The 25775-nt window shown below is 38.5% G+C and overlaps 1 protein-coding gene across 1 annotated transcript in view; it reads left to right on the top strand.

Moving 5' to 3' along the window:
• DST (dystonin) overlaps positions 1–25775 on the top strand; it is a 434612-nt gene that overhangs the window by 224777 nt on the left and 184060 nt on the right. The window contains 22 exon segments of the mRNA XM_065400686.1: positions 1604–1716; positions 2865–2971; positions 3672–3791; positions 4498–4593; positions 4684–4811; positions 8987–9080; positions 9403–9557; positions 10895–11354; positions 11448–11576; positions 11800–11877; positions 11966–12127; positions 12226–12330; positions 14194–14289; positions 15547–15672; positions 16069–16221; positions 16476–16630; positions 16860–16986; positions 18898–19081; positions 21721–21878; positions 22195–22373; positions 22627–22765; positions 23605–23798. Of these exon segments, the coding sequence (XP_065256758.1) occupies positions 1604–1716; positions 2865–2971; positions 3672–3791; positions 4498–4593; positions 4684–4811; positions 8987–9080; positions 9403–9557; positions 10895–11354; positions 11448–11576; positions 11800–11877; positions 11966–12127; positions 12226–12330; positions 14194–14289; positions 15547–15672; positions 16069–16221; positions 16476–16630; positions 16860–16986; positions 18898–19081; positions 21721–21878; positions 22195–22373; positions 22627–22765; positions 23605–23798 (3258 nt within the window).

Here is a 25775-nt window from a genome sequence, read left to right as displayed (position 1 = left end):
TGTGTTCCTTTTCCAATAATTATTTATACCTTTCTGTTAATTGCAGTGAAATTCAAAGAATGACATGAGCCTGATTCTGCTCCCATTAAAATCAATAGGGAAAACAAACTCCATCAGGGTAACAGTAGTTTAGGATTATGATCAATTTTTTATGAATGTGCCCTCAAGAAAGCACAAGAAAAACTGTGTAATTCTAACTGCCTGCAAGAACTATATTTCCGGTCACATGGGGTGTAGCAAAGTTAATGTAGCTTTTGGGATGGGGGCGATTGGTGTGCTGGAAAAACACATGATGTATTTATTGGTTTTTGAAAATGTGAAACATTTTGAACTTTTTGCTTCAATGTGTTTCTGTTGCAAATGTCTTCAAACTTTTCCTGGTGGAGTTGTATGAAAATGGGCAATTTCTGCCAGGTAGCATTTGCATTTCCCCCCCTCGACTATAAAAATGAGAAAATTGAGGGAGGGAGCCGATCCCTAAAGCTGACACTCACGTAATCTGTTTTACGGGATCTGAGCATGAAAAAATATAAATGTTTTCGTATTTTGATAGACTTGAGTGGGCAACTCCTTTTTTAATGTTAACATTCTCCTCCTGCCATCAGCACTATCAGCTTTATAGGAAGCCATTCAACTCAATCTCAGAGATGAAGTTATGACAAAGACATGGTTTCTGCTTCTGGTTTATTTCTTTGTCTCTCTTCCTCTCCCTCTCCCGCCATTTGGGTTGTTGGTTTTTGTTTTGTTTTAAACATGGGCCTGGTTTTTTGGTGCAGAGCACCTATGACTTCAGTTGATTTCAGTGGGAGCTGTGGGTGCTCCGCACGTTTGAAAATCACCTCTTCTTCTCATTTGCTAAGGCTGGCAGTGTTCTCGGTGCTGTACAAGGCACTAATGAAGACTGTCCCTGTGCTGAGGAATTGACAGTCTAGGAGCCAGACAAATACATACGTGGGAAAGCTAAGGAGTAGTGCTAATTTTGACATTTAAAACATAAAATACGGGGATAGCAATGGTCTGATGTTGGCATGAGTTAGCATTTGTGGACCTCATGAAAAATGTACGCTTACAGGAAAGCTCTGAACAAGAGACAGAATTGAAAGACATTAAAATAGGGATGTTGTTCCAGGAATGAGGGATTGGGTGGCCCATGAAAGAAGGCATGAAGACAAGAAAGAGGTGAGGGTAGTTTCTTTAGTGCAGCAAAGGGCGCAAGGTGGAACACAATAATGACCAGAGTAGATATGTAAGCAGGAGTATACAGACACTTAAAGTGAGGGCCAGAGTCTTAAGCTTGCTTTGGAAGGTGAGAGGGTAACAGCAGAAGGGAATAATCAGGTTGTAGTTGTCTGCTGCACTGAAAAAATTCTTATTAGGTTATAAAAACTGAACAAACAGAAAGTTTTTTTAAAAAATGTGAAGCAAAAACGGATAGGTGTACACAGCTGTACTTATTATTAGTTACCACATGCTCTTAAAACAGGTTTTTTTAGAATAACACTACTCGTTGTAGAGATCTTTTAAAGTACTGCACTGATCTGTTACAACAATTATATTTTCAAACATGTAAAGACTTACTGTAATTGTTGTTTTTGTTTTACAGGCCGGACCTGATAGACATGAATACCGTTGCTGTTCAAAGCAACCTTGCAAATTTAGAACATGCTTTTTATGTAGCAGAAAATCTAGGTGTCACCAGACTTCTGGATCCGGAAGGTGAGTTGATTCTTAAAGACTTCACTGCAAAACAAGGTGGCATCTCTGAAATGCTTCCAGTTCCACGCTTAGGGCCAGTTAGGCAGAACTGCAGGGACTTGATGCGTGGCTGAGATGATGGTGTTCAGAGGAGGGATTTAGATTGATTAGAAACTGGGGAACCTTTTGGGAACGGAACAGCCACAGAAAGGATAGGCTCCACCTAACCCAAAACAGAACAAGATTGCTGGCAAGTCAAATTAAAAAGCTCATAGAGGAGTTTTTAAACTAAGAGCTGGGGGAAAGCCAACAGGTGCAGAGGAAGACATGGTTCAGAAAGAGACATCCCTTAGGGGAGGATTTATTAAAGGGGATTCCCTATATCCCAGTAAAAAGGAGAGGATAGAAGTTGATAAAGTACAGGAAGGAACTGAAGAGAAACAATCAAATGAAAGAGCCCCATTCCATTACATCACATGAAGGCAGACAACTAAATATTGATACATTTTGTAAGTGCTTGTATATGAATGCAAGAAGCCTAAAATGGGTGAACTTGAGTGCCTGGTAATAAATGAGGATATTGATATAATAGGTATCACAGAAACTTAATGGAATGGTGATAATCAGTGCACTATGTAATACCAGGGTACAAAAATATATAGGACTGAGAGAGTAGGTTGTGTTAGTGGGGGAGTGGCACTACATGTGAAAGAAAGCATAGAGTCAAATATAGTAAAAGTCTTAAATGAATCAAACAGTACCACAGAATCTCTATGGTTAGAAATTCCATGCTTGAATAATAATAATATAGCAGTAGGAATATAATACCATCCATCTGACCAGGATAGTGACAGTGATTGTGAAATGATCAGGGAGATTAGAGATGCTACAAAAACAGAAAATGTAATAATAATAGGAGATTTCAACCATCCCCATATTAACTTGGTATGTGCCTCTTCAGGATGGGATGCAGAGATAAAATTTCTAGGCACCATTAATGAATGCTTCTTGGAGCCACTGTTGGAAGACAGGATAATGGGCTAGATGGACCATTGGTCTTTACCCAGCTGGTCATTCTTATGTTCTTATGTTAAAATATAATCTGACCATCTGCAGGCTGTAGAGTATTTGTGAACATTCTTCACCACAGAATCTTGTTCTGTTCTTAGATGTTGATGTCTCCGCTCCTGATGAGAAGTCAGTAATAACTTATGTGTCATCACTTTATGATGCATTTCCCAAAGTAGTGGAAGGCGGCGAAGGCATCAGTGCAAATGTAAGTAAGCGAGTAACACCTATGAAGCATGGCAGCTTCATTGACATGCCTTGATTTTAGAAGGTTTCAACTCAGCATTGCAGTTAGCTACATTCTCCATAGACTGGTATAACAACAATAATAAAATAATACTACAAAATAACACAATTGAAAGTTTTTTCATGTTGTCAATAACTCGACTCTTGGTTTCATGATCTGACTTGGAGCTCCACATGATTTAAAAGACTAACAATAGTGCACTTGCTTTACAGATGAAGATATTGAAGCAGAGAACTTAACTAATAAATAATGATTTGCCCAAAGCCACGGAGAGGCTAGAATCAGAGCTGGGATCGTAACTCAGAATCTTTTGGCTTCCAGTCCTGTGGTCAAACCACTAGGTCACACTCTGTTTATTATCTCCCTTGAATGGTAGTAGAACTAGGAAGCTTCCATGTCACCATTAGAAATAGTTGAGGCCAAATCCTATTGGCCTTACTCATGCAAGTTTCTCAATTGATTTAATTGGGATTTTTTTATGTGATTATGATAAAGGTACCAGAATATGGTGAATGCCATTTTGGAATTGCTAAGCTTGGGAATTTATTTTGCTGTATGCATCTGAAGCGCTGCATCCTTTTAAACTGAGACTACAAAAGAAATAGAAAAAAAATAAGTTGTTCTTGTTTTCTGATCTGCTGACTGTGATGTGCTTTTCTAGGATGTTGAAGTCAAGTGGGTTGAATACCAGAATATGGTGAACTACCTCATCCAGTGGATCAGGCACCATATCACAATAATGTCTGACAGAACATTTCCAAACAATCCTGTAGAACTGAAGGTGAGACACGGGGTCATACACGTACTTGGTTTGAAGGACAGTAGAAAAAAATGAAGATTCTTATTTTGATTTCATTGCATAAAGAGCAGCGTAATAATGTCTTTTTTTTTTTTAATTTAAGAAACCTTGTAGCTTTCCTGAGACCCTGTGTTCCCAAAGTTAAGCATAGGAGAATATGATATGGCATTGTTCAAATTATTCACAGGACTCCAAATGTTTATTTTGTAAAAAGATAAAATGTATTAGGTTTGGAAATATGAAATATGCAATACATATGGGCCAGTTCCCCTGAGCTGCTGAGGTTCCTTTTTGTCCCTGGAGCAAATGAGATGCCCAGCCAAGTTCAGTTTTATGTAAATTCTGTCACCCACCCGCCAGCCACCCTCCCCACCCCCAGATGTTAGCTTGAAAGAGCAGGAGTAGTTCTTTGCATGCATGCACGGATGGTGGCCATGATGAAACCCATTGAAAATCCTACCCTTTGATTATCACCCCTCTCCCCCTGCCCCAGATACAAGAAATGTTTTGTTAGTGTCTTAACCTGCACAAGCAGATTTTTCACTGGTGGGCAAAGAATTTTTTATGCAAATCTTTAATAGAACAATATAAGAACATAAGCCTATTAAACATAATGGAATGTGGTGAAGAAGTAGTAAAATACTCCCTTTTAGGAAATAGCTGGTGATATGTATTTATATTTCTCCAGGCACTTTATAACCAATACTTACAGTTTAAGGAAACAGAAATTCCACCAAAGGAGATAGATAAATCAAAAATTAAACGTCTTTATAAACTGCTGGAGGTAAGCTGTACTTTTTATACTTCATTATATTCACTGTATAGTATTTCTGGTTTTTTGTTTATGTTAACCAGACATTATTTGTTTTTGAAGGTCTGGATAGAATTTGGACGCATCAAACTCCCTCAAGGCTACCATCCAAATGATATAGAAAAAGAGTGGGGAAAACTTATTATTGCCATGCTGGAAAGGGAGAAAACGCTTCGACCTGAAGTAGAGCGGTATGCTAGTGAATGTTTGACAGGAGTGGTTCATTTTTTTTCTGCTCTTTTGCCTTACATTGGAAACTGTGGATGTCTTTTCCCTGCTAAAATCTACATTATTATTTTAGCTTGAAGAATGCTCACAGATTTTTTTCAAGCCTGTAGATCTTTTTCTGATCTATAGTTTCAGGATCCATATGGTAATGAGTTTGGGGGTCTCAGCCAGTCCAGAATGAATAGTATCTGTGCCTCAATCAAAGTACTTAACTTTAATGAAATTCTCCCGTACACAAAAGGTCATGACAAGGTCTATGCACCACTTAAATTCCATTTAAACCCTATTCTGAGGGCTTAAGGAGAATTTAAGTAAGGCACTGGCTTTTTGCCCAGGGATTAATTTCAGCCCATGCACACAAGCATATCTGAAGCTCCGTTTTTTGGGTCAATTCAAACTATATTGCACTCAAGTATATACAAAGCATTTAAACGTACAAAATATTTGAGAGCAATCCTGCATGAGTAGTGGAATATGTGACCTGATGTCTTTTCCATCACGAATGTCTATGATTATGTGTATGCTGAACATTCCTGAGATCTTGGGCCAGGCCTAAGAACAGGTTTTGTTTTTGCAGGTACAATTTTGAGACCACAAAAAATTGCACTGGCACAAACAGAGTCCATCACTGGAAATCAGGCCTATTGTGTTTTAGAGGAATTATCTAAACTGAAATGGGCTCCTGGCTACTAAGAGTTTGGGTTAAACTTATCCAAGTGTATGCATAGACCCCTGCAGCAGAGAGTCTGCAGGGGAGAGATTAAAGTGGCAGAAGAGGGGCCAAAGGCACCCAGGTTTGAGTGACATATAAGGGTGCTGAATGAACAGGGAGCATGGCTAAGGTGGGTGAGGATGTGCTGATTCAGAGCATCCTCTGCTGATGGGGAATGTAAAGCTCCCCCCAACAGGCAGAGCAAAACGTAGGAGGACAGTGGTGGAAACACTGACCTGTTCCTGATGTGACTTGAGGGTGACTGTGCTGAGGTGTGAGGGTGTGTGAAATTGGCCTATAGTTGTATTCAGACTCACAAAAAGCTTTTATCATATTTTCAAATTGATTAAGACCTCATAAACATAAACTTCCCTCCACCACCACATATTTTATATTCATCAAATACATTTAAATATAACCAAGTTGTCAGTTATGTGGGTCACCACTGCAAGATAAGGAGAGAAATTAATAATCTGAGTAGTGTTAGATCACTGAGACATTTATATTATTGATTGGGTTGGGAAACAGGAGTTTGCCTCATAAACTGATAACTAGTATCCATTGCCAGGGCATATTGCTCTTCGTTTGGTACAAACATGGACCACTGCAGCCTGAACTGCAGAATAGGATTTAATTGTGGCAAAAATGATAGCTGGGCTGATACTCAAAGATAGTTGTGAGTGAGTGGCCACATCCGGAGCACCCCCTCAAGGCTTGGGCTTACACTATAAGCAGCCTGCCTCAGTTTCCCCCGAAGGGGATTCTTAAACTCTATACAACCCTTTTTGTCTGTTCACAATACCCTTTGCTGCTACTTGGAATCTGAGTTTATTCAGATAAAATCTTTATTAATGATCTGGATGATGGGATTAATTGCGCCCTCAGCAAGTTCGCAGATGACACTAAGCTGGGGGGAGAGGTAGATACGCTGGAGGGTAGGGATAGGGTCCAGAGTGACCTAGACAAATTGGGCCAAAAGAAATCTGATGAGGCTCAACAAGGACAAGTGCAGAGTTCTGCATTTAGGAAGGAAGAATCCCATGCACCGCTACAGGCTGGGGACCGACTGGCTAAGCAGCAGTTCTGCAGAAAAGGACCTGGGGATTACAGTGGATGAGAAGCTGGATATGAGTTAGCAGTGTGCTCTTGTTGCCAAGAAGGCCAATGGCATATTGGGCTGTATTAGTAGGAGCATTGCCAGCAGATCGAGGGACGTGATCATTCCCCTCTATTCGGCATTGGTGAGGCCTCATCTGGAGAACTGTGTCCAGTTTTGGGCCCCACACTACAAGAAGGATGTGGAAAAATTGGAAAGAGTCCAGTGGAGGGCAATGAAAATGATTAGAGGGCTGGGGCACATGACTTACGAGGAGAGGCTGAGGGAACTGGGGTTATTTAGTCTGCAGAAGAGAAGAGTGAGGAGGGATTTGATAGCAGCCTTCAATTACCTGAAGGGGGTTCCAAAGAGGATGGAGCTAGGCTGTTCTCAGTGGTGGCAGATGACAGAATAAGAAGCAGTGGTCTCAAGTTGCAGTGGGGAAGGTCTAAGTTGGATATTAGGAAACACTATTTCACTAGGAGGGTGGTGAAGCACTGGAATGGGTTACCTAGGGAGGTGGTGGAATCTCCATCCTTAGAGGTTTTTAATGTCAGGCTTGACAAAGCCCTGGCTGGGATGATTTAGTTGGTGTTGGTCCTGCTTTGATCAGGGGCTTGGACTAGATGACCTCCTGAGGTCTCTTCCAACCCTAATATTCTATGATTCTATGAAATAAACTCAAAAATAAAACTCAAAGTCCCAAAATAAATTCCATCCGTTTTACCCTCTTGTCAGGTCATTCCCAGGCCTTTCCTGCCTGTAGTCTCAGTCCCACATCCCAGGACTCTCTGCTAGAGCCTGCTCACTCGTAGCAGTCTCTGATCTCCCTAAGCATCCTTCCTTCATTGCACCCACTGTTGCTTTTAATAGGGAAACCACCTGATCTCTCTCTGGTGTGCTCTTCAGCCGGCCTCAAGATGTAAGGGGCAAGCCACCCTGTTACAATGGTAAATTGCTAAAACTCTGTCCCTTAGACTTGTAAACATTAGGAAAACGTCAGTTCGGGTGGGTAGCTAGTGGCCGGTTGGAACGTGGAATAATATGTGGTGGGTGAGGAAAGCCTGGTAGCTTGCCTGTAGTGGTCAAGGGCCAAACAGGGGTTCCTATTTGTCAAGCTAGTGGGATTGAAACCATCAGAGAGATAAGCCTGCTCAGTCTCTGCGAGGGTAGCTTGTGTCCTTTATATTTTTAAAGCAGCAGCGCTGTAATATGGATGTGGTTTTATAGAGGGCTGGAAGCAGGAGTTAAAATGGAGAAAAAATCAGTTAAGAATGAAAGGCTGAATGATTTTTATGTATATGTATTTATATATTAAAAATCAAGAAAAATATGGGTTTTGCCTTCTTTTCCTTATGGTCAGAAAGCCTTGGAGCTGTCAGGTCAGAATGCTGAAGAAAGTAAGGTGATGTCTTCAGGATTACAGTTTGGTGTGACAGGGGAATAAAATAAACATGCTTGTCTGGACAGTAGAATAATAATAGTGGATTGGACAGTATACAAGGGTATAGAGTTTACCAATTATGGGCCTGATGTGTTACTCCCGTTTTACACTGGCGTAACTCCATTAAAATCAGGGGACTCACACCAGCATAAATCTGGAATTTATTGTGGTGAATCAAGCTCTTTTTACTTCCTTTAATATAACTTTTAATTCAAGATTTGCACAACGCTGTAGTGAGTTTATAATATAAGTTTGTTCCTTTAGCTTGTTGAAATTGGTTAAGACTTATATTAAATATTTGGCACCTCTATCTCCCAGTGACGCCCTAGTCATTCTGTTTAGTCCATACTTGCAGAGCTTTTTAATGCAAGGTAGGGAAGCCAAACTCAAACTAGCATACATAGCTCTAGGCAAAATCCTTTGAAGAGCCATCAGAGTATTACTTGCTGGGCGTTGAATGTGCATGTTGAAGCCTATTTAAAGAAGGAATGCTGGGTGTTTCAAAAGCCAGTAGAGAGATTTCATCCCTGGAAGCTGTACATTTTGCCAGAGTGTTTTCCTTTTCCATTTTCCAATAGATGTAAATGGCCAAAGGGACAGTGCTCCTGGTGTAAAAATGAACAGCAGCAGTTATGGCTACCACAGTAGCGATTCCTTGTTTAGCAACAGCACTGGCACTCGAACCAGCATTGACTCCAATGAGAATTTCCTTTCTGTGAATTGTGGACCGACACTGATTAATTCTTGTATAAGCTTTGGCAATGGCACTTTAGAAGAATCTAGGTACATCGGCATAAATTCTGGCGTTTGATGCAGGATATTTTCTTTTGCATTGCAATGTGGATAATAAATAACATTTTTTAAAATATTCTGTGGTGTCTTTTAGGTTGGAAATGTTGCAGCAAATTGCAAACAGAGTTCAGCGGGACATCCTGGGCTGTGAAGACAAACTGATACTTGCTCGGAATGCTCTGCAGTCTGTAAGTCAAATATGAATTCTCTTTTTGGGTGTGTTTGTCAACTTTTTGGCACTGAAATCTTTACAGTTTTTTAAATCTTACTTTCAGAACTTTTGATTGACTATTTGAGTAACTGATATTTTCACCTTTTCTGAATTTTTTTCTTTAGTTAACATTTCTGGAAGAGAATACTGTACATTACATAGAATTCATTCTACTAGTTTTTTACCAGTAATTATTTAAGATAAAAAAAATAGCTTACAGTGAAAGTAAAACCTCTACAAAGTACTTCTCCATTTAGCTGTAGGATTTAATTGCTGGTATTTATCATTCCAAAACACAGGATGCCAAGCGATTAGAATCAGGGCTACAGTTCCAGAATGAAGCAGAGATAGCTGGATATATACTTGAATGTGAGAATCTTCTGCGCCAACAAGTAATTGATGCCCAAATTCTTATTGATGGAAAATCTTATCAGGCAGATCAACTGGTACAGAGGTATTTCATACTTTTATTTAAGTGTATAAATACACATTGTTTATGTGTATTGTAGCCCAGAGTGTCAAACCTAAATGCCTATGGTTAAGCTCCTAAATCCATAATTGGCAGTCCAAATAAAAATAACCGGATGTTCAGAGGTGTTGAGCGCCCACTACTCTTATTGAGCTCAATGGGAGCTGCATGTGCTCAGCACTCTGAAAATCAGGTCACTTACCTGGGTGCCATTTAGGTGTTTAACTTTATTAGACACCCAAGTTTGAACATTATGGGTGTTTTTATTGTGCTTAAAATGGTTACCCTTAAAACCTACTAATTTTGTTCTAGATCAGGAATCGGCAACCTTTCAGAAGTGGTGTGCCGAGTCTTCATTTATTCACTCTGATTTAAGGTTTCGCGTGCCAGTAATACATTTTAACGTTTTTAAAAGGTCTCTTTCTATAAGTCTATAGTATATAACTAAACTATTGTTGTATGTAAAGTAAATAAGGTTTTTAAAATGTTTAAGAAGCTTCATTTAAAATTAAACTAAAATGCAGAGCCTCCCGGACTGGTGGCCAGGAGAGTGCCACTGAAAATCAGCTCGCGTGCCGCCTTCGGCACACATGCCATAGGTTGCCTACCCCCGTTCTAGATAAATAGAGATACGATTTGCATCAGTAGTTGCAGCGTACCCGGAAAGGTAGTAGCAGGCTAACGTCGGTTCACAAACAGCAGTTTGTGCAACCAGAAGCCTAGACTGTAGTAATAGGGTGTCATTTTATGGAAAAGCAACATGTCCCCAAAGAGTGGCAGAGTTAAACCTGAAGCTGGTGAGAGCAAGCACAGGATATCTGCTTCGGCACTGAGCTGTAAACAACTCCCTGCAGCTAATTAAACCACCCCAGTATGTAGTATCCTGCCTTGCAACAGCAAGATTTCTCTTTTGCTGGTTGTGTCTGGCTTTGCATTTGGTACATGCTACTGCACATGTTATGTTGGTTTTCTGGGTTATTGCCAGGATTTTGCCCATACTAACACACACACAAGTATGCATGTATAGGTGACACAATACATACATGTCACTTTTAGAGCTGTTTACTAGATAATATAAATGTGCTAATGTAGAAAGCTTATATTGGAACTAGTGTAGTAATAAGTAAAGTCTATAGTAAATAATAGTACTGAGGTACTAATAGTGTAAATGTATGTTTAACTAGAATATGTAAAACATACAAGATAGCTTTCATTTATATTGCTATAGTTCAGTTAATTATATTGTTTCACAAAAATGCTTTCACAAACTTTCAATGAGATTGTTTGTTTTGTTTTCTTTAGTAAATGTAATTTCTTTATAGGGTTGCTAAACTTCGAGATGATCTTATGGCCTTAAGGACCGAATGTTCTTCAATATTCAGCAAGGGGCGCACACTGACAACAGAACAGACGAAGCTGATGATTTCGGGAATAACACAAAGCTTAAACTCAGGATTTGCACCAAACTTAAACCCTGATTTAAACTCTGGAATGACCCAGAGTTTAACACCTTTGACTTCTTCCAGTCTGACATCAGGCCTCTCATCAGGTCTTACTTCAAGACTGACTCCAGCAATCACACCAGCTTATACACCAGGCTTTCCACCACGGATAATTCAAACTTATGTAAGAGGAGTTGACACCAATGCACTGCAAACACTCAAGCTGATGCAAATCCGAAAGCCCCTCATGAAATCAGCTTTTGTTGATCAAAATTTAACAGAAGAAGAAGTCAACATGAAATTTGTCCAGGACCTCTTGAACTGGGTAGATGAAATGCAGGTAATGTCTTTATGCAAACACCTCTTAGTCTGCTTTAGTCATTTCCTTTATTTTCTGACGAGCTTTGGTTAATTTTTCATTTTTGTTTATAAGGTGCAACTTGATCGAACAGAATGGGGTTCAGATCTGCCAAGCGTTGAAAGCCATTTAGAACATCATAAAAATGTCCATAGAGCTATAGAAGATTTTGAATCAAGCCTTAAAGAAGCTAAAATCAGTGAGGTACACCACTGTACTTTTTATTTCTTGAGGTTACTTTTTTTAATTGAATTACTCATGAGGTAATTACTGGTTATACAACTGCACTTGGATTTCAGAACCTTTCTTTGGTTTTATGTATGATTGCCAGATGAATTAGCATTATACAAATTAATATAATATTTGAGAATAACTGTTAATGTGGCTAATCTTTTTGTTGTCCTTTAACCTTATCTACTGTACACAGATCCAAATGACTGCCCCTCTTAAACTCAATTATGCAGAAAAATTGCACAAACTGGAGAGTCAGTATGCAAAACTCTTGGTAAGATCATTATATCTCTTCGATGTTCAACTTTTAAATGTGTGTTGCTTTGATAATGGCAGGGTTTTTAAATTAATTTTTTTTTAAGAATACATCAAGAAATCAAGAAAGGCACCTTGATACCCTGCACAATTTTGTGTCCCGTGCCACTGGAGAGCTTATATGGCTGAATGAAAAAGAAGAGGAGGAAGTTGCGTATGACTGGAGTGAAAGAAACTCCAATATATCAAGAAAAAAGGAGTACCATGCAGTAAGCATTGCTAATGTAATCCAAAAGGAAATAATTAAATTACATTTAATAATTTAACAAGTTTCTAAAATATCAAATTTTTTTTATTAAAAAAAAAGGATTTAATGAGAGAACTTGATCAAAAGGAAGAAGTTATTAAATCAGTTCAGGAAATAGCAGAGCAGCTACTCCTGGAAAATCACCCTGCAAGGCTAACTATTGAGGTAAGTCAAGAAGTATAGCACACAAACTGGAAAACAATATTGTGATTTAAGTCTTCATGACTTTTTGCTGATGGGATAATTCGTTAATAAGTTCAGACAATAAGAGTTTTTTTCCTTTTCTGTGTCCTGGTGTGGCTCTGTGCCTCACTTTCAATGAAATAAGTGTTTTTAAACAGTTATGGCTAAATCCTGGAGTCCTACTCGGTTTTTACTTAGGGCTAGTCTACACTACCGCTTAAGTCGATGTAATTTACGTTGCTCAGGGGTGTGATTATGTTGCCCCCCTGAGCGACATAAGTTATAGCGACTTAAATCGGTGTCCACACCGGGCTATGTCAACGGGAGAGCGCTCTCCCGTCGCCATAGCGCGTCTTTGCCAGATGCACTACAGAGGTGCAGTTGGGTAGACTTGCCCGTAGTCAAAGCTCCTATTGAAATGTAAGAAGAAGGATTAAGGACTCCATGATGGGCCCTTACAACCATATTTTGCCTTCAACTCTCGCATGCAGTTTCCATTGATGTTAATGGGAATTGCACATGCAGATTGAGGGCACAGAATAGCCCTTAATTTGTTTTTCTCCCCCTTTGAGCTGGAAAAGGTATCCCTACAGCATTTCCAGTCACAAATATTTTATCATATTGTTTCCTTTTAAGGTCTGGGGTTTGGTTTCATGACCTTATTATTAATAAATTACAGAAATTGTTTGGACATTGGAATGTAACAAAGTGGCCTGATTTATTTTGGACTTGAATCAGGCTCTATATTGTAGGTAATCTGTTTACATAAAAAATATTGTAGCTACTGTAGGTGCTTTTACAAGCCTCCAAAGGAGAGTGTCAGATTGTTTTCCCTGCAGATACTCATGTCAAGAATAGACAGTAAAGTGGTGCTACAATAGGACCAATGAAAACAATTATAATACAGGAGGATGAGCTAATCCTTTCAGAGATCAGTACCAACTCTGCATTTTATGATTCTTTGGTTTAAAGAGTTTATTTTTCGTAATATGGAAACAAATGAAGAAAAACCCTTCCTTCCCTTTACATGCACTTGAATGTGGTTAATGAATGGTATTTTTGTAGTGTGGGAATTATTTTCTCTAAGATGGTATGCTGTTACTAATATATGTATCACTCAATATCAGTCTAATAAACATATATACTACAGAGACAAACCAGTATGGTGGTAGATACGTATGTGAACGTTATAGTCTTTACATTAAAGAGTACTGTGTGTGTGTGTGTGTGTGTGTGTATGTGCGGGGCGTGAATATATTTAAAATTACTGCCTTCTGAATTCCCTAGTATGTGCAGATAACAGGACTTTAGAAACTGTCTTTTCATAATAATCAGGCACATAATGGGGTGTTTGCCATGCATTAATGGATCAATCCACCCAGTTGCTGGAAAACTCTATGACTTCTGTGCCAGTCAGATGGGGCTGGCTTTAAATGACACTTCTGATTGACTTAAAAATATTTAGAGCACCCTCTGCTGGCAAATGTTAGGGCAATGCACCCAGTTTTCTATAGAGGTGGTAGGAAAAACATTGTGTAAGAGACAAAGACATTAGTAAAGTTAAATTTATTTTTAAATGTTATGCAAAAGCATATATATGCACACATTAGGGCTTCAGAAAACTTTTTTTATTGTCCATACAGCACCACATTTTATGTCTGATTTTTTACTCTATACTTAGGCAAAACTCCTACTGTCTGAAGGACAGTTGTGCCTGCGCAAGGAGGGCAGGACCAGACTCTTTTGTTTGTAACATTATTCTTATTTTTTTCTAAAGTTTGCAAGAATGTACATGTTTTAATTTCTGCACGCCTTCCTAAAATGCTTTCTTTTTTCATCTTTAAGGCCTATAGAGCTGCAATGCAGACCCAGTGGAGCTGGATTTTACAACTCTGTCACTGTGTTGAACAACACTTGAGAGAAAATGCTGCTTATTTTGAGGTAAGTAAGTAAAACAATTAAATTTGTAACACCTTAAAGCACGATGATAGTCAGAAAAGTGACAGGAAGAACAATCAGTCGAGAATATTGGTTATCCTTTCTCAATAACTTTCAGGTCAGATTTTCTCAATTTTTCCATTTATAGCTCAGTACATGGGCCAGATTCCAATGTAGTGTAAACGGGTGTAGCTCCATTGTCTTCAGTAGAGCTACGTCAGTTTACACCAAGGGAGCATTGGGCCTGGTTGTTTTTTTTAAATGCCAGAGCTGCGAATAAATCCAGGATCTGAAAAAGAGGCAGTGTTCTTTCTTCCTCAGGCATCATAACAGTTAATACAGCTTCTGCAACTGGATTCAGGTTGTTGAGTTTGTTGATGATGGACAAGGTAGAACAGAATCGAGCTTTCTTCCAGGGCTGCACAAACAAGAGCAGAACACACGTTATCATCAGTAGGGAGCAGAAAGCCCACAGGGAGCTGATGTATTGACTAAGGTTTTGCCATTTTTAGTCACCTTTATGACTATAGCTCCTCTTAAATGATCAGTAAATGATCATTAATCTACTAATTATTATACACAGTAATGGAAGGTCTTGGTATGCATTGTCTGATTTAGAAAGAATGTTGCATTTTTTTATATTTAATATAGAGAGAGTATTCTTCACACTCTTGAACCTTGTGGAGTCATTTATGCCAGTGCCACATGAGAGCAAAATGAATGTAAATTGCAACAAATCAGAATGGTAGGGCTTTATACTTCACCCACTTTGTATTAATGTAAATAGCTACAAAAGGTAAAAAGGCAATGAAGAATTAGGTTCCATCTAAACTATATAATGTTCATAGGAACATACTACTTCGTATAGCTTGTTTGCTACATTTTATAACTTTTATTTTATAATCTGTTTTTTAAAACTTAATAGCTGTAAATTCCAGGAGTAGCAAGAATCACTGTTTGAAAATCATTTTCACAGGAACTGTAATTAACTAATGTACAGACATAGGGTTACTGATTTTGTTTTCAGATAGTGCGTGCAGTAACTGATTTTCCATGTTTCAGTGATGCATGTCTGCCTTTCTGAGATCAGGAGCAGGTACTTAAACTGCAAGAAGACAATCACTTGAAATTCAAGCTATTGTAAAATATAAAACAGCTTTAAAACCATTTAGTGGTTTCTTCAAACAACAGTTTTGGCTTAACACTTAGTAAACCTTTCAGTGTTGTTTTTAATTAATCAAAATACGTTTCTTACCTCAGTTTTTCAATGATGCCAAAGAAGCCATGGACTATTTAAAGAATTTAAAAGATGCCATACAGCGAAAGTACAGTTGTGAGAGGTCCAGCAGCCTTCATAAACTGGAAGATCTTGTTCAGGAGTCCATGGTAAGAATTTAAGAATCTTGTTGACAAAAAAATAAGATTAAACAAGAGTTGTGTAACACGTATCTAGATTTAAAAATTGAATTTGTAAACAACTTACCCAACTAAAGGGAGGTAATAAAATTATAAAATGTAATTTCAGAATGTCTAATTAAACAAGTTTATCCATTTGACCTTGTTTGTTATTATTGTCCTTATTTGTTTGAATACTTCTGTGCCCTTAAAATATACGTTTTTAAACAATAGTGGATATTAAAGGAAACTGATTACTTCATGGAGTTATTTCTGTTCATGTGAAACATGTTATTTTTCAGACACAAAAGCTTTAAAAGCATTAAAGAAGAAGCATTAAGTTCTGGCCATCTCTGATTTTTTGTTATTTTCTTAATTGCTCTTTAGGAAGAAAAAGAACAACTCTTGCAGTACAAGAGCACAGTAGCTGGCCTTGTGGGGAAGGCAAAGGCAATAATTCAGCTGAAGCCAAGGAATCCTGATAGTCCACTCAAAACATCCATCCCAATTAAAGCCATCTGTGACTACAGACAAATTGAGGTTAGAACCTTGAATTTCCTAAAATCAATTACAGACGTGAGGCGACAGCTAAAGTTTCATTAATTACATGTTCCTGGAAAACACAAGACTGTAAATATCTTCCGCCCTAGTAAACAGAGCAAATGCTTGTGTTCTGCATTGTTGTTTTTTGTTGTTGTGTCACTTATTTGGTGACACCATTTACAGAAGTGCTTTGTAAGAATAGTTTATAATGCTTAGCTCATTAAATTATTCTGCTTTTCTGTTAAAACTAGATAACCATTTACAAAGATGATGAATGCGTATTAGCGAGCAACTCCCATCGTGCCAAATGGAAAGTCATTAGTCCAAGTGGTAATGAGGCCATGGTTCCATCTGTGTGCTTTACAGTTCCTCCACCAAACAAAGAAGCAATAGACACGGCAAACAGGTAGAAGCAGACTAAAAACAGCTGAAAGTGTGTAATTCCTGTAATAAATATTTTGGTTGTTTTTATTTTTTTAGGGAAGGAGCATTGTCTTGTGATTAGACCAGAGGGAGTCATTTTTGTTTGAACTTATTTGTGTTAAAATAATGTATGCTCTTTTTATTTTCTCCCCTTTTCACATGTGAATACAATTTCAGTCAATTTTTCTAATCTAATTGTGTGTATGTTTCAGAATTGAACAACATTTTCAGAATGTACTGGCCCTTTGGCATGAATCACATATAAACATGAAGAGCGTGGTTTCCTGGCACTACTTGATAAATGAAATTGAAACTGTTCGAGCTGGTAATGTTGCTTCGGTAGGTACTGCACCAAACTATGTCCCTCTCAGTGTACATTAGTAACTTACTGATACCCAGAAGACTACAACTACAGAAACTATTATAAACTGGAGAAGTTTGTTGCCGCTCACATCTTCAATGTGGAGACACAGCTTACAGTGCCTGCTCCATTTTACCGTGTGCAGTACTCCATCTTGATCTAAGCAGCCTTCACTCTGACATATCATTTTCTTATGCTGTAGCTTCACCTACTAATGACTGGGGCAATTGCAAGCCCCAGGTTCAGTCCCTGACGCCTGCAGAGGGGTGCATTTTAGTTACCCCATGCTACAGAATTGTACCCTGATATATAGTCTATATTATTTCAGCATTAAAGAGCTGATTAAGATTAGTTTGTTCGAAACAAAATACTGATTTAAATCAAAATATCAAACAGTTTGGCTAAAACAATCTGTCAGACCACTGAACAGCGCAATGTCTGCTTCTGTAAATCTTGTTTTACTTTTATATTACATGAGACTGTTTATTATACAATACTCAAATATAGCTTTCTTCAATTTGCTGCAAATAACACTTGCAGTACGCATAGTGAGGGGTTATATGCTGTTTCTCACTGTTTCTGGTTGATACAAATGAACCTGCAACCTCCACCGAAAATGCCCTGCTTCTAATCATGTTTGGGTCAGGAACCATTTTCCCATTGATTGCCACATGGCATGGGAGGAGAAATGGTCTAACATAGGCCTATCCCATTGTTGGCACAAAAGATCAGATATGAATTTGGAATAGAATGCATGAACAGCCAGCTGTTGTTATGATTGTAATTGTTGTTTTGTGAGGGTCCAGGAATACCAATGGCTCCAACAGAATCTCAGAACTGCATACCACCTTGACACTACCTTATTCACACCCAGATGTAGCTTGAGTTTGGTGTTTTGGATCCAGTTTCCTGTTCTAGAAGAGAAAGAAACACAGAGCTGTGAATCATGAGCGCATTGAAACCTTGGTAGCCCATGTTATCTCATGGATCTCCATTAGTGTGTTTACATAGACATTGACACAATTTCCCCAAGAGATGACAGGATTGACCTCCATATGAAAATGATTGCCCAATTTCTGGTTGGGAAGGAATTTTCGCTCAAGTCATATTAGTAGGGTCCCTGAGCTTTTCCCTACATTTTGTGGAGCAGGGGACATCTATTAAGATCAGGTGGGTCTATCCCACACTATTTATGGTGGTAGGAAAGGGCATTGATTAATCTAGATTTTATATGGGTTCTTCCCCCCCCCCCCATGTTTCTAACAGAGAAAATGTGAGTAGTGCAAACTGCCAGTGTTGATTCCAGCTGTGCTCCCAAATTGTATTTGCTCTTCTGAATCCTGAACATAGGTGATAAAAAGCATGTGCTCTGTTATGAGAGTAATATGTTCTATTATTTGTATTATAACATGATCACATTGAGCCCATGACAATCTGTGGTACACAGGGTGCTTTAGCAAACACGTGAATAATTTTTTACTGACCTATGTGTGTTGAGTTTCAGTGAAGCATTTGCAGAGAAAGGACACAAGCAATTGTTACTATACAAGGTCATTGAAAAGGCTAGAATATTTTAGAATGCTTCCACAAGAGAAGCTTTTTTTCTTTCATTTTCTACTCCACTATTTATGTTGCATTAGTATCTGACAAATTCCTCAGTCCAGTGGACGTACAATCCTCTTCAACTTCATAACACATATTCCCTCCTGAAGCCCCTTCTAGGGTGATATGGCTTTACACTGCTTCAACTGTGCAAGTGCTGTAATGGCAACATCTGGCCCAAACCATGTTGAATTCAATATATGTGATTAGAGAAGTTGTATCACCTTTATCATCTGTACACATTACAAAAATGTCTGGCATTTATACTGATCTATTCTCTATTTTAGATAAAGACAATGTTGCCAGGGGAACATGAGCAGGTTTTAAGCAATTTACAGTCCCGCTTTGATGAGTTTCTGGAAGACAGCCAGGACTCCAAAATCTTTTCAGGCTCAGATATAGCACATCTGGAAAGGGAGGTTAATGTCTGCAAGCAGTACTATCAGGAACTTCTTAAATCTGCAGAAAGAGGTAAGAGCAACTCGCTGGGAAATGTGTAAAAGTTTCCTTAAAAGAGGTTTTATGATACCTGATGAATATTTTGCTTTCTAAATGTGAACTTCAGTGCACTGCATGTTTTATTATGTTAACATCATTAAGACAGACAACTATAATAAATTAATAAAGAGCTATCATTTAGACAGGTTGCACTGTAAATTCTACTAGAGATGAAGGTGATTTGTTAGTACTACTCAAAGGTGTGCAAAAAACATTTTTCCTGGAAGAATAATTTACCCTCTGGACTGCAGCTTATCATTTGGCGTAGTTTTTCATAGTCTTATTTCTAATGGATTGAAATATATCTTGAATATCTTACTGAGCTCAGAACAGAATTAGAATAGTATTTGACTCTGTTACACAAGAAAAATGTCTTACACATTCTGTCTTAGTGTTGCAAAATACCCCATCACCACTCTTTAAAAGCTACTGTCATAAGACTGCTTTTAAGATGCAGAAATATGAAAGCTTAGATAAAGCTGAAAAGATACCTTATGCTGTCAAGTAACTATTGACTTAGAGAAGTGAAATTGTTTATAAAACTGATTAAATTGCCATTATAGTTTGCTATATAAGCAGAGACATATTGTACTTAGTAACTGGAATATTAGATAGGTGATTGTAGTGGGGTGGCCATTTAATGAGCCCCAGTTTGTGACCAGGCATCACTTTGCAGGCACCCTGTCCCTTTTAGCCCTCTGTTTTGGGCCCCTTAAGAACTACATACAGGCTTTCACATGAATAACAACACCCTCTGCCTGGGGCTGATTTAATAACAGAAATAGTTCTTATCAGTCCTCAGAGTCCCAAAATAAAGTCCACCACCACATAAAAATCCATTCTTAGTTCTGGTGTCTTCTGTCTCTGGTGGAGTTCTTTTTCTGTCCCAGTCTGTTCTCATAGCCTATCCTTCCAGCTTTTTCTAGCTGGATCTTAGCCTTCTGGTACTAGCCACTAGGTCCCCAAACGTCTAGGTTCAAACGCCATTCAGGTTTTCTCACAGGAGCTGACTGCTCCCTGGGATCCTGCTGTCACAGCTCCCTTGGTATCAGCGTCTTCCATGCAGGAGCTCTTCACACTGCAGTTTTTCTACAGTTTCCTGAGCTTCCTTCCTTCATTGCAGCCTCCTGCTGCTTTCTCTAGGGCATTCATCCTGATCTCAGGTGTGACTTGTTCTGTAATCAGGGTTGGCTAGCCCAAGTCCTCCAGCCTTTTACTGTATCCCTGTCACAGCGATGAAGAAGAAATCCACTAGAGGTTAGCTACAATAGCAGTAATGAAATCACCTGGTTGGAAGAAGTAAAGTCATTCACTTCACCAGTGTGCATGCAAAGGGGATGATGGTAGCCCTGATGATTGAAAATGGGGAATCATCATTGAGGAGGTCTGTTTTCAGTGGGGTCCCTCAGGGATCGGGTTTTGGCCGTACACTGTTTAACATAGTTATAAATGACCTGGAGGAAAACAAAAAATCATCGATGGTAAAGTTTGCAGCTGACACAAAAATTGCTGGAGGGGTGAATAATGAAGAGGACAGGTCACTGATTCAGCACAATCTGCATCATTTGGTAAACAATATGCAAGCAATACGAAAGCAAACAATATGTGTTTCAATACGGCTACATGTTAACGTCTACATCTAGGAACAAAGAATGTAGGCTATACTTATTGGAACTGGGCTGTATCCCAGGAAGAAGTGACTCTGAAAACGATTTGGGGGTTGTGGTAGATAATCAGCTGAATCTGAGCTATGTGACCAAAAGAGCTAATGCAATCCTGGGATGCATAAACAGGGGAATCTTGAGTAGGAGTAGAGAGGTTATTTTACCTTTATATTTGGCACTAGTGCAACTGCTGGTGAAATACTGTGCCCAGTTCTGGTGCCCACAATTCAAGAAGGATGTTGATAAACTGGGGAGAGGGTTCAGAGAAGAGCCATGAGAATGATTAAAGGATTAGAAAACATGCCTTATAGTGATAGACTCAAGGAGCTCAATCTGTTTAATTTAACAGAGGAGGTTAAGGGGTGACTTAATTATAATCCATAAATATTTACATGGGAATAAATATTTAATAATTGGCTCTTCAATCTAGCAGAGAAAGGTATAACACGATCCAATGGCGGGAAGTTGAAGCTAGGAAAATTCAGACTGGAAATAAGGTGCAAATTTTTAACAATGAGTGTAATTAACCATTGGAATAATTTACCAAGGTTTGTGATGGATTCTTCATCACTGACAATTTTTAAATCAAGGTGGATGTTTTTCTAAAAGTTGTGTTATAGGAATTATTTTGGGGAAGTTGTATAGATTATGTTATATAGGAGGTCAAACTAGATGATCACAGTGGTCCCTTCTGGCCTTGGAATCTATGAATCTGATGGACATTAATTTTGGAAGTGCAAGGAGATGATCTAGTAGCAGCTAAGGACTTAAGGGTTTGATCCAATTCCCATTAAAGTAAATTCCTATTGGCTTTTCTGGGAGTTGAATCAATCCCTGAAAGAGCTGTAATATTTTGAGGTATTACAAAACCCGTTGTTAGTAGGAAGAGAAATATGGCATGGCAATTTAGATTTATTTCCTAAACAGTGCCTTTGTTTACTTCAACAGAGGAGCAGGAGGAATCCATTTACAATCTGTATATCTCAGAAGTCAGAAACATCAGACTTCGCTTGGAGAACTGTGAGGACCGTTTGATCCGACAGATTCGGACTCCACTGGAGAGGGATGACCTACATGAAAGTGTGTTTAGGATCTCGGAACAAGAGGTGAGCCTTTGGGAAAGAATGGTTCAACTAGGAAGTGGCGGTTTTCCAAAATGAATAGTTTTCTCTTGAAACAAACGGACCCAGATCCTTGCATATTATGGTTCAGCTCAGAAGGGTGGGGGTGACTAAGTGATTTTCTCATATATCAGTGGAGGTAAAGGGACTAATCAATAGCCAGTCTTCAGTCTTTCTATGCTGCAGATACATTCCTCACTTTTTCAACAAAGAGCACAGAAATAAAAAATATTAGGATATATGAACACTGTCAGGCTGATGTAGAATAAATAAACACTGTCAATTACCTTCCATTTTATAGAAGCTAAAGAAAGATCTGGATCGACTCAAGGATGATTTGGGAATGATTACAGATAAATGCGAAGAGTTTTTCAGTCAAGCTGCTGGTTCACCTTCCGTCCCCACCCTCCGTTCTGAGCTCAATGTCATCATTCAGAATATGAATCAAGTTTACTCCATGTCTTCCATTTACATAGAAAAGTATGTAATAAACCATCACTTCGCACTTGCTGCGGTTCAATGTACACCTGTTTTGCCCCAAATGAAAGTACATAGAAAAAACAGTAAAGTTATAAATATGAATAATACTGATCAAGGGTAAGAGAGTTATCGAAGTCATTACAATGTAAAAAAAGGATTACTAGTTATCTCATATCACACGGCAAGACTGAAAAACGTGAGCAGTTTGAATATTATCAGTACATAATTAGTTAACAAGAGGTTACTGTTTCAGGTTAAAAACTGTAAATTTGGTGCTGAAAAACACTCAAGGAGCAGAAGCGCTAGTAAAACTTTATGAGACTAAACTGTGTGAAGAAGAAGCAGTCACTGCTGACAAGAATAATATTGAGAACCTTATGGGTACATTAAAGGTATGAGTTTTCTATTTTTTCTTTATAGGTAAATCATAAAATAATGTATAGTAAAATAATTGTCTTTTTATAATAGCCCCTTGGTTAGACTACATTTGTGGTGCAGCGAAAGACTTCTTGTCTACTTTTAAGCAGACTAAATTTTAAGGTTGCTATATTAGACAAATCTGTATCCTTTTGGCAATCAGGATAAGAAAATAAATGTATTATTTAGTAGGTTAAAATAATTCTCACAGACACTTTACACTTATAGAAGTTTGCATTTTGCATACACATATAACTCTGGAAATGTTAGTATGAGCTGTGCACATAACATGCAAAACAAGAGTGCTAATGAACCTCACTATGCAGTGTTTCTCTCTGCACGTGGAAGTGTCTTGGAATATCTGAGGCTCCAAAGATGTGTGACTGCAGCAACAAGAGAGTTAGTTACTTTTGTCTTTTATTGGAAGATTCCAGGCAACATTAAGACTGGCTGCCCTAAAAACCTTGCCACTTTCTTAAATAAATAGAAAAGCTTCCTTCAGTATTTGTACAGCCCCTTATATTTCCCATTTAAGTACTTCAAGCAGTGAGGTAATGCTATTTTACAATTGGAAGATTTTTAAGGTGCCCTCTGTAGTTTATTAGACAAATATTAGCTTGCTAACTTACAAGCCATGTGCTTGATTTGTGTGGGCATTGGGACTCCAATACCCAGAATTTTCAGTTCATGACTATTTCATAGGCATTTTGGTATTGGAGCAGTCTGAACAACCAGAAAAAATTGGATATGCAATGGGTTGATTTACACACACAGTGCTACAATTTTTGTTTACTTATCATTTATTACATACTAGCAATGGAGGTCTGAAGTGGATGAGAAAAGAGAGGTATTCCATGCCTTAGAAGATGAACTGCAGAAAGCCAAGGCGATCAGTGATCAAATGTTTAAAACGCATAAGGAACGAGATCTTGACTTTGACTGGCATAAAGAGAAAGCTGATCAGCTGTCTGAGAGATGGCAAAATGTTCATTCTCAGATTGAAAACCGGTTCGTACCACTTCATGTTGTAGTGTGTTCAAAACATCTTTTAGGCTATTGATGTTGTTTCTTAGCTAATTTATCTTCTGCTTAAGCAATAAGAAATGAACATTAGAGTTGGTCGAAAAGCATTTCTAACTATTCAGGAAACTTGCTAACATGGCGGATGCTTAGCTTTTCGGTGCTGCTGCCATTGTTCACATGATCCCCTGGAGTTTTTTCCACACAGTGATAAAAAGAGCCACAGCTTTAAGTGTGTGTAACATCTTCAGTTTAACACTATGCTATATGGGCGTTACCATAACACTTAGTAGTTAGCCAGATACAGCACAGATATGCTGCCCTTTTCCCCTAGCAAAAATGCCTGCAAAACAGGGCCTCCTGTCTTATGGTAATGCTTTCTGCTGCCCCCATAGTTAGTACTGATAGGTAGGACTGATGAGATAACCTTCACTTGTGAGTTGCTGGTCTGATTTATATTTACTTCTTGATAAAGAACATTGGGCCTAAGACCTCAAGTCCTTCGTCCTTAACTCCCATTGACTTCAGTGATAATTTTGTCTCCATAAGAACTGAAATCAGGACTTCAGGATTTGGCCAAGAACCAGTAATTTGCCCCTGGAGTATGTCCTGTTGACCATCCATTATGTTCATGCAATATCATGATACAACTCAAGTTCATTTGTTCTATGAAATGTGACTCTTTGATTAGATTTTGGTTATGTCCGTGGATAATATTACTAAAATATTTTTGTACACACGTACACGCACACACAGACAAATAATAATGTGTGTATGTCATATATATATTATACACACACCCACACACAGTATTCTGGAATGCGCTTATCCATTGTTCTCACAGGGAAGAAGTTCACATCTTAATGCTTTCCCAACCAACCTCATATCCTTTCGTTTTCATTCTCTTTAATTCTATCTCCCTAGAGCTAAGGACAAATTGAGGCAGAACAACATTATTTGCAAACTAAACCTATTTTCGTTATGACCCTGGAATCCCTGAAGAGAAGTATCAGAATACTGCTGTTTATATGAAACAATGCTGTACACTGCAAAGTTTCATATTTCTCCCCTCTTAAAAGCAGATGTCCTTAGGTTGTTCCACCAGTTCAAAAAAGAACTACATAAATTCATGGAGGATAGGTCCATCAATGGCTATTAGCCAGGATGGGCAGGGATGGTGTCCCTAGGTTCTGTTTGCAAGAAGCTTGGAATGAGCGACAGGGAATGGATCGCTTGATGATTACCAGTTCTGTTCATTCCCTGTGGGGCACCTGGCAATTGGCCACTGTCGGAAGACAGGATACTGGGCTAGATGGACCTTTGGTCTGACCCAGTATGGCCAGTCTTATGTTCTCAGTCAAATCCATGCAGGAACTGATAATCAGTCAACTAATCCGATATAATTAATTAATTTTATTGCTTCTACTTCTGATTGCCAGAAACTAAAGTGGTTGGTAAGACCTGATCAAAAATGCTGTCTAGTCAAAGAAAACAGTTTGAATGCCAGTATGATTATTAGCCTTTAAGCTACTGGCTTTCACAGAAACTATGGGGAAGGGCCCTTACCTTCTGTTTTTCAGTAGAAGAAACATGCAATTGGAGTGTGTAGTCTTTTTTGCCTGAAATTAAGCTGCAGTGTATGTATCTTTAAATTTCACTCTTAATTTTTTCATTTTCTAGTAGGCCATGTGTAAACAAAGTGATATGATTTAAATGACAAAACAGTAGCTTTCTGAGACGCTTAAGTGTCCCTATCTGCTCACAGGGCAAACATGAACCTAACACTCTCCTCACATGACATCTGTGTGGAATATGCTGACAGATTATTGTTAACACACAGTGAGTTCTAGTGTAAACATGACAGCTTGTGGTAGTTGCAATTTGTGGCAGTAAACAGACTGTTTTCTGCAAATGTTCACCCTCCTACTTCCTAACCGTTTGACAGTGATACTCACTATACACATA

This window comes from Emys orbicularis, chromosome 3, assembly GCF_028017835.1.
Source record: "Emys orbicularis isolate rEmyOrb1 chromosome 3, rEmyOrb1.hap1, whole genome shotgun sequence".
NCBI classification, from domain to species: Eukaryota; Metazoa; Chordata; order Testudines; family Emydidae; genus Emys; species Emys orbicularis.
This window is presented reverse-complemented; position numbering and strand designations above follow the sequence as displayed.